The sequence below is a fragment of the Pteropus alecto genome, unplaced genomic scaffold, assembly GCF_000325575.1.
Source record: "Pteropus alecto unplaced genomic scaffold, ASM32557v1 scaffold287, whole genome shotgun sequence".
NCBI classification, from domain to species: Eukaryota; Metazoa; Chordata; class Mammalia; order Chiroptera; family Pteropodidae; genus Pteropus; species Pteropus alecto.
The window spans coordinates 506170-515786 of record NW_006439718.1 but is presented as its reverse complement, the minus strand read 5'-3'; the positions used below and the strand labels follow the sequence as shown (position 1 = coordinate 515786).

At 33.7% G+C, this 9617-nt stretch overlaps 1 protein-coding gene across 3 annotated transcripts in view; it reads left to right on the top strand.

The window, feature by feature from the left end:
* The first annotated feature begins 613 nt into the window (after positions 1 to 613).
* The window catches only part of PTPN20 (protein tyrosine phosphatase, non-receptor type 20), a 50502-nt gene continuing 41498 nt past the window's right edge, over positions 614 to 9617 (top strand). For 2 of the 3 annotated variants that reach the window (XM_006916918.1, XM_025050328.1), the window contains exons 1-2: positions 614 to 705; positions 3284 to 3396. In XM_006916918.1, the coding sequence (XP_006916980.1) occupies positions 3300 to 3396 (97 nt within the window). In that variant the 5' untranslated portion in view covers positions 614 to 705; positions 3284 to 3299. Of the gene's footprint in view, positions 706 to 3283; positions 3397 to 9617 lie in introns of those variants that run through there. The other variant, XM_025050327.1, reaches the window with a different exon arrangement.

Here is a 9617-nt window from a genome sequence, read left to right as displayed (position 1 = left end):
GGGAATTTTATATTTACAGTAAACTAAATGTGATAAGCACTCATTGTAAGAATCTGCTCTAGGCTTAAGTAATACTCTTTTTTTTTTTTTAAGAAAAATGAAGCTTATTTTTATCAACTTTTGGAAAATAACTTACATAATTCAATAAAAATCACTCATATATACATAGTGCTCTGTACTCTGTTTTGATTGGAAAATATTTAATAGGGAGATGCACATTTCAAATGATTTTCTAGGAGTAAAAATCACACCATGATTATCATTTTAATTCTGTTATTGAAGACCTTATTTTTTTAAAAAAATTTATTTTTCAATATACAATATTATATTATTTTCAGGTGTACAACATAGTCATTAGACATTTATACAACTTATGACGTGAATACCCTGATAAGTCTAGTACCCATCTGACACCATTTATAGATATTATATTATTGACTATATTCCCTATGCTGTACTTTACAACCAGCCCCTTGGCTATTATTATTACTGCCAATTTGTACTTCGTAACTTACTGTTTTTCTTAAGAAGCTATAGAAATCATACTTCTTTTAAACTGTATATTTCTGGAATCTTAGTGATAATTTTTTATTCTTATTGCCAATAGGTTTTTGAAAATTAAGTTAACTCAGAGAAGGTAAAATTCTCTTTTCAGGATTTCCAACATAGTGATTATGAGGATCTCTTTAAAGAGGCTACAGAAAGGTATAACTAATATGCTTATTTAATTTTCTATTTATTCATATTCATAGCTAGCTCTCTGAGTGGAGACAGTGAATAATGGCCCTCAAATATTTAAGATATTTGATATATCTTTTTCAAGATATATCTCTTCATAGTAAGTACAACCTGATTTGGTAGAAATAGGATAAATTTATGATCTCATAAATATGGTATTATCACAACAAAAGATATTCCTACAGAATTCAGTATCGCTATCATCTCAGCAATTCCACAGTTAAGCCTCTGTAAATGTGTGTGGAGCTCCTGGAGGGGCCATTGTACTTGATGTATGGTAAAGCTCACTCAGTACCTCATGACATAGAATTATATCTTTCCAGAAAGAAAATAATATGCTAGAAACAATAGGACTCTTAGTGTGGTGAGAGTATTTTGTCTAAAAAAATTTAAAGAACAAAGAAAAAAGTAAATTTTAATTAAAACAAACAAACAAACAAAAGAAATAGCAGCTTTCAAGGTTATAAGATGTTCAAATTTAGGTGTTATATGTAAAAACATATCAAATAAGGAAACATTTTATTGAGTCATATTTCCTTAGAGATTTCTAAGTAGTATTAGCTATAGTCACTAGGATGGCACTGCATAATAATGTGCATAGTATAAACCTTATTATGTACAACTTTTAGAAGTATATTAAATCAACAAATTAATAGCAATAAAAAAGGCATTTTGAGATACTATAATATGCTGATAGTATATATTAATTAGTATATATAGTAGATACTAATTATATTTTGAGCACTGTGTACAAATACAAAAATTACATAGTTCTTGCTCTTTAGTTTACAGTTTAATTAGGGAAACAGACATATAAAAGACAAATTTAAATACAATGTAGTAAATATTATTATAGAGTCAAAGTCCAAGGATTGTTAGTACAGAAGACAGAAAACCATGCAAGGGGGGAGTTCCTCACAAGCTCTTTGATGAAAAGGTATTTTGATTGGATTTAAGATCTTAAATAAATAGAAACCTAGCAGGTGAAAAAGGGAATAAAATTTCAAGCTGAGGGAAGAATTTTGAACAAAAATAAGAAGCTGTGAAAATATCTTATTAATGGTGAGAAATGTTATATGTGAAGAGTTGTAGAGTATGTATGAATTGGAATGCCAGGAAACTTGAGAAGATGAGAGGTAGAATCAAAAACATAAGATGGGCCAGAGTGTGAAGAAATTCAATACATATGAAACCAAGGAGTATACATTTTACCCTGACTGCTAGAATGAAAATAAAGCACAGATGAAGTCTTTGTTTTATTCATGTATGTATGTGTGTCTGTCTATCTATCATCTATCCATCTATCATCTATCTATCATCTATCATCTGTCATCTGTCATCATCTGTCTATCTAGGAGGAGGATTTCTGTTAGCAAGGCGAGAGATAGCTGGCAGGAAACAGAGAACAATTAGATGTTTATAGAAATCCAAGAAAAGACGAGAAGGAGAAAGAAACTACCTACAGAAGCAAAAAAAGAAAAAAAAAAGCATTTATTTTGTTAAGGTTAAGCATGAAGTGCATGAAGGAAACTAGTAGAGATAATGATGAAAAAGGAAAATGTAGGCAGGGACCAGAGTGCTAACATCCTAAACTTATGTGTCCAGTAAGGAGACTTGGTTAATCCTGAAGTTAGTGGGCAGGGATAATTAAATTTGGATTTTAGGGAGAATTTTCTCTAGAAATTGGAAATTAGATGCAGAAGTCAAATTAGCAGGAGTTTGTTAAATGAGGTTGCAAAAGAAAGTGCAATGATAGTCTAGATAGAAAGCAAGTGTGGACTGGTATTTGAAAAATCTGTTAAAAATAGCAGTAGTTAGATGGAGATAGAAAATTTAAAGGGTTTTCTGTTTAAGATGAGAGAGAATCGAGCATCCTTATAATATGCAAGAATTTGTAGATAAGGAAAGATTAATTATATGTATATAAAGATAGTTTTAGAAAAATATCTCTGAGGAGACAGAGTATGGGGTTAAGAATGTGGATTGATTCTGAACAAGAAGAAAGCAAGGAGTAATGAAGATTGTTGATACATCTAAATACACATTTTAAAAAAAGTTGAAAGGATTTTCTGGCTTGCATTTTGTAGAAGGGGCTACATTTTTACTACAGCGGAGAATTAAGAGAGGGACTACATGAAGGTTGTAGTTCAGAATTAGCTGCAGTGAAGGAATGGTAAAGGAAACGGACAGAAATATACCTGCGTTTTCCAAATGGCTCTCTTCTGATATTAGAAACCCCAGTGACTCCAGTACTGTTTTCCTACAGTCTAGATAAAGAAGGAAAAAAGGTGAAAAGGTGGATAGATCCAAGGTGACTAGTTTGCAAGCCAGGTAAAAGTGGGAGGAAATGGAATTTGAGATCAGACGTTGGGATTTTGGAATTATATCTTTGGAAGTGGGCTCGTTCTAGGTGCTGACAATGGCAGTGGGTGGCTTAACTGAAATGGAAGTGAACGTCAATTTAATTTTTACTGTAGATTATCAGAGAGTCTTAAATGTATACATTCTTTGACACCACGAACAAATATATATATTTATTTTCTAGTGAGAGTGAGCGCAGTATGTGGACAGCCAGTGGCTCCTTCTTGAGAGACAAGTGGAGCAGTGAGGATGATGAGCTAGCAGGTCCATCCCATACTGTTTCTTCTCGGCTTCATGGTATGTCTTCATCCTATTTCTATTACAAGATTTCTTGAAGGGGCTACATTTCAGAGGTATATATGAAGAAATTTCTAATATAAATTCAGGAATAAACTAGGAAAACTTTTTAAAATGGGGAAAACCTGATTTTCTTGTATTTTCTTTTAAAAATAAAGAAAATGCTCCCCACCCCATATTCATAAGGGCAAATTTCTAACCTTTCTTTAAATATTTAAATATATCAAACATGTCATTTTAATAAAATGGGCTATTTGTATTTTCTTAAACTATTGATTATAGATTTATATAGACTTTAATATGACTTTCCTCATTTCTTTAATTTTAATTTGTGACACAGTATATACTTTGTAAGTAAAATGATAACTTTTTTGGATTACATATAATCACATATTGTGGGAAAAAGGAAAATAGAAGTATGTATAATGAAGTAAATCATAATGAAGAATACTCCAAATTTTTTCTGTGTATGTATTTACATTTATATATAAACATAAATATAACCATGAATGAATCTATTCATTCATATATGTGTGTGTGTGTAGACTTGTGTGTGTGAGGTTGGGGGATCATGTACATACTTCAAAAACTTTGGAGTTAGAGAGAATTTTTAGAGATCACCCATTTCAACCTCCCATCAAGTGCCAGAATCATCTTCTAAGTATATCCTCTCCCTAATTTTTAAAGAATAAACTTTTGTAACTTATTTGGACAAGTTATTATGACATGTGGAATTTAAAATTATTTTGTTTAACCTCATGTGAACCTCTTTGAAATTCAGTTTAGAGTGGCATGACATTTATATTCATTTGGAAAGAATTGGAATGCTTATGATATTAAATTCTCCCCTCTATGTAAAGAACGAAGTAAGTCAAGAAATCAGCCGCAGTATGTGTGAGCCACAAAATGGCCATTGTTTCAGGTTCACTTTCCAAATCTCACACAAGAACCTCTCTTGTGGACCATCTTAACTGGAAACATTTAGGGAATGGAATTCTGGAAAAAAGTTCAGCCTAGCCGTGTTGACATTATTGCAAAGCCACCACATTCTATGCCTTGTCAACTTGACACTCACACATATTTCTTTAAACTATAATCTCCAAATAAAACAAAATTATCCTTCCATCAACAATGATGCATTATCTTGTGTGCAACTGAAAACACACTCTCACCTCATCTCCAAAAGAGTATACAAAATCTTTTTTTTAAATCTTTGAGTGATGTTTTTTCTTCTAATCAGGAGAGCTGATTCACACTCCCCTTCAATATCCTATAAAAGAATACAAAAATATTTGGTTAATTTATATATATATTTGAATATATATGAATATCTGATATCTATCTATCTATCTGATATATATATGTATATATCAGATATTCACATTGAAAAAGGAACAGTTGCTCATAACTATTACATCCCTGTTTGTGCAACTGGTCATCACATGGTTGTATCTGGTGTCTATAACTGCCTTCTTTTCCTACTCATTCTACATTCTCTTTGACCTCAGCAAACACCTCAATTGGTTATAGTTTCTTATCTAGTAGGGTGACACAAACTTTTATTACTGAAGGGTCTGAGCTAAAAACAGTCATGCCTGGATTACATTGTTGTAATTGTCCATTGACTTTAATCCCCGTAGAGACACTCTAGATCAGCAGTCCCCAAACTTTTTCATACCAGGGACCAGTGCTCCTATGAGAATCTAATGCCTGATGATCTCAGGTGGGGCTGAGGCAGTGATGCTAGCACTGGGGAGCAACTGCAAATACAGATGAAGCTTCTCTCTCTGGCCCGCCACTCACCTGCTGTGCGGCCCAGTTCCTAACCCCGGTTGGGGACCCCTGCTCTAGATAATCACGTGAATTTTAGACATACTTCTTACCCCTATTGTTTAGCAGCAATGCAATTTCCCCTTGATAATTAGAAATTAGTAACACCAAGCATTATAGTAACGCCCTCCCCCCACCCCCTTTTATCTGTCAGTTTAGTAGCGGGAGGAGCCCAAAATGGTCTGGTGGCATTCTCAACTTTTAGTTCAATGGGATCACTGTTATGTCCCCTGATAGAAACATTCCTCACTCTGTTTAGGTCTGCTTTGATTTCTTTCATCACTGTTTGGTGTTTTGTTGTTTTAAACATACATTTCGTATTAGATTTTTATCCAAATATTTCATGTTTTGGTGCTATTTTAAATGAGACTTAAAAAAATACTTTAACTTCCATTGTTCATTGATGGTATATAGAAATATAATTGATTTTTTAGATATTGCTCACGTATCCCTTTACTTTATTAAATTCACAGTAGTTAATAATAATGTATCAACATTGGTTCATTAATTGTAACAAGTGTACCATCCTAATATAAGTAGGGGAAACTGTAGCATGGGATATATAGGAACTCTCTGTACTTTCTACTAATTTTTTTGTAAATATACACCTGTTCTAAAAGATAAAGTCTTTTACAAATTTTTTTTCTAAGTTCTCTTGTGACTTTTTCTTTGATTCATGGGTTATTTAGAAATATGTTTTTTACTTTCCAAATTTTAGAGGATTTTCCAGATACGTTATTGAAAATATTGATTTCCAAATGTTTGGAAAGTTAAATGTCATTATGATTCAAGGGCATACTTTATATTGATTCCTTTTAATTTACTAAGGTTTGATTTTCAGCCTAGAATATGTTCTGTCTGGTGAACGTTCCATGTACACTTGAAGAGATTTTTATTCTGTTGTTGTAAGGAGTGTCTTATAGAGGTCAGTTAGGTCAAGTTGTTGTTCAGTTCTTTATGTCCTTACTGATTTTCTTGTACTTGTTCCATTGATTCCTGAGTGAAGAATAATGAAGTCTTTAATTATAATTGTGAATTTTCCTGTTTCTCCTTTTAGCACTATCAGTCTTTACTTCATGCATTTGGAAATTCTGTTAAGTGTGTACACATTTAGCATTATTATGTCTTTTCTGTGAATTGACCTTTTATCATTAGTAATGATGTTTTTTAAATAATGGACTTTATTTATTTGAGCATTTTTACATTCACAGCAAAATTGGGAAGGTACAGAGACTTACTATATACTCCCTGCCCCCACACATACAGAGGCTCCACCACTGTCAATATCCCTTACCAGAGTGGCATATTTGTCATGGTTGTTGAACCTGTACTGAGGCATCATCACCTGGAGCTCATAGTTTAAATTAGGGCTCACTGTTGGTATTGTACATTCTATGGGCTTGTACAAAATGTACAATGACATGTATCCACCATTATAGTTTCAAACAGAATAGTTTCAATGCCCTAAAAACCCTCAGTTCTCTACTTATCTCTCCTGCCTCTCACTAATGACTTTTATCTTTTTTTCTTCTGAAATCTACTTTGTTGTTGATATATTCTCTGATATCAATATAGCCACTCTACTTTCTTTTGATTAGTGTTCCCATGGTATATATTTTTCCATCCTTTTGCTTTTGACTTGCCTGTGCTTTTATATTTAAAGTGGTTTTTTATAGGCATTGCATGGTTGAACCTTGCTTTTTCACCTAGTCTCACAATCTCTTTCCTTTAAATGGTGTTTTTAGGCTGTTTGCTTTCATATCTACCACATTAGATTTAATTTTACCATTTCCTAATTGTTTTCCATTATTCCTTCTATTTTTTAATCTTTTTCCCTATTTTTCTGACTTTTCTTAGATTATTTTGTGATTTCATTTTATCTTCCCAATTGTCTTATTTATACCTCTTAAAATTTTTTTCTTTGTTATCCTAGGATTTACAATATATATTTTTAATTTCTCAAGGTTTATCTTTTCTGTCTTCACATAACATTATATTACTTCACATATAGTGTAAAAACCTTACGATAGAGTCTTCCTAATTTCTCCCATTCATCTTTTGTGCAACTGTTTTAAAATATTTTAATTTTACATGACATTAATCATGATATACCTATTTAATAATTTTGTTTTAGATAACCAGTTTTATATTTAACTACATTTATGGAGTTTTTAGAACTCTTCATTTCTTTGTGTTGATTCAGTTTTCCGTTATATATGTTTTCTGCCTGAAGATCTTCTTTGAATATTTCTTATAGTGTAAATTTGCTGCTAATGAGCTCTCTCAGTTTTTGTTTGCTTGTAAAATAAATCTCCAATTATTATTTCAAATATTTATTCATATTCATATCCTCCCCCCGCCACCCTGTCTCTCCTTTTTTGATTCCAATTGTTTGATATTGATATTGGTCTGTAGCTCTTAGATGGTCTCTTCTGTGTCTTTGACCTCCCCTACTCATTTTTCTTTTTCAGTTTAGGTAATGCCCATTGACCTATTTTTAATTATGCTGATTATTTTCTTGCTAGTATCAAGTCTATTGATGAGCCCATTGGTGATATTCTTTATTAATACTACATTGTTTTTCATTTTTAGCATTTCTGCTCAATTCTTATGCTTTCTATCTTGGATGCAATTCCCCATTTGTTCATCATGCATGTTGTCCACTTTTTTGCTAAATCCTTTAGCATTGATCTTAGTTACTTTAAATTCATTGTCTGATAGTTTTAACATTATGTCTTATCTTTGTCTTGTTCTGTTGATTGCTTTATGTTCTGACAGTTTTTCTTTTCTTTTTTTTTTTTGTGTCTTTGTGTGCCATATAATTTTATTGTTGTTATTATTGAAATCTGGATATCTTGTTTTTTAGATACTGAAGTAAATAGGAGTGGACATGCCTCTTCCTTTGGTAGGCCTTCAGTGTGAGGAATTGAGATAATTTAGTTAGGAATTCAGCAGAGTTTGGGTTTTGATATTGCTGTGGTTACTCTCAGTGCACCACTAGTTTCAAATTCTTGTATTGTTACCTCGTGGTTCAAATGGAAAATGGTATGCCATATTCAGTGTCTACTCTACTCTTAACTTTAGATCTTCCTGTGGTACCTGCATCTCAGAGAAGGTTTCTATCCATGATCTGGTTTATTCCTTAGCAATAGAGTGCTGTTGTTTGTAATTCTGTTGCTTGCTAACCTGGTTGGGGGTGGGAGTGACATTCTCTTCTGTCTTTGTTCAGCCTTGTTAAGGTGCATGTCCCTAGGATGGTGCCTTCTCAGTTATCCTGCCCTTTCTTCAGGGGTAGGTAATTTGTTATGGTCTGAGCCCAAAATACTTTTCTTCCTTCTCTACCCCCAATGTTAGTGAGTCTTAACTTGTGCCTTGAGGGAAATAGGGTTTGTTGCTCTTTTCCTAATTCTTATGCTTTTGATTCTTAGGGGAAAAAGGGAAAAGGAACTGGGTGGGGCTTCACGCCTTTTCTGCAGGAGTTGTTGCTTCCCTTTCCAAGTTTGCAACATGTGAGATTTCTTGAGTTTTTCAGCTTGTCTCCACTTTTTCTTCTGAGTGTCTGATGAGGTCCTCACAAGCGTATTTTTTTTCTTTTTTCTTTTTATTAATTTATGTACACATGTCTTCCCTATAAATACACTCATTTTCAACTGTCTAATTTGCTTCTCGTAGTGTTTGATTTAATTATCAGTTCTATAATTATATATTTTTGTCTTTCATTTTATTGGGCTATAAACTTCTTGTTCATTTCATTTTATTGTTTTATCTCACTTTTGTACTATTATTTAATATAATTCAGAGTGACATCAGAATCATGGTGGTGTGATGGGTCCCCTTGATCTCTCCCCCAGAAAGTACAACAAATTGAACAGCTACAATACAACAGAAAATTTCCAGCCTACCATACAAACACATCTGAAATATATGCACATCAAAGCGTCTGAAAGTGGGCGAATTGGGGTGAGCAAAGGAGGAGGAAGGGGAGAGGAGTGGAGACCAGTGCCACTGACGCAGCCCAGAGTCCTTTGTGGGACTCAGGAAGAGGGGAGGAATCAGGTTGAGGTGCGCACTCTCTATAGACCTGAGCATTTTTGCCTGAGTGATTAGCATATCCTACAGTGGTGGAATCCAGTGATCAGGGCAGAAACCAAGGCAGAGACAAAATACAGAGGTGCGACAGCTGTGTTCTAGCAACTGCCATCGTCAGGCAGAAAGTCAAATCATGGAACCTGGACGCATCCCCCAACCCTCCCAGAGCTCACATCCCTGTACTTTTCCTGGGCTAGCAGTGGGCCCCAGGGGAAACTGCATCAGTGAGTGTGGGCTACAGAGCAGAAAGTTTGTGGCTCTGGGAACTGAGGAGACACACACAGCTGCTGGTCACAGAGACA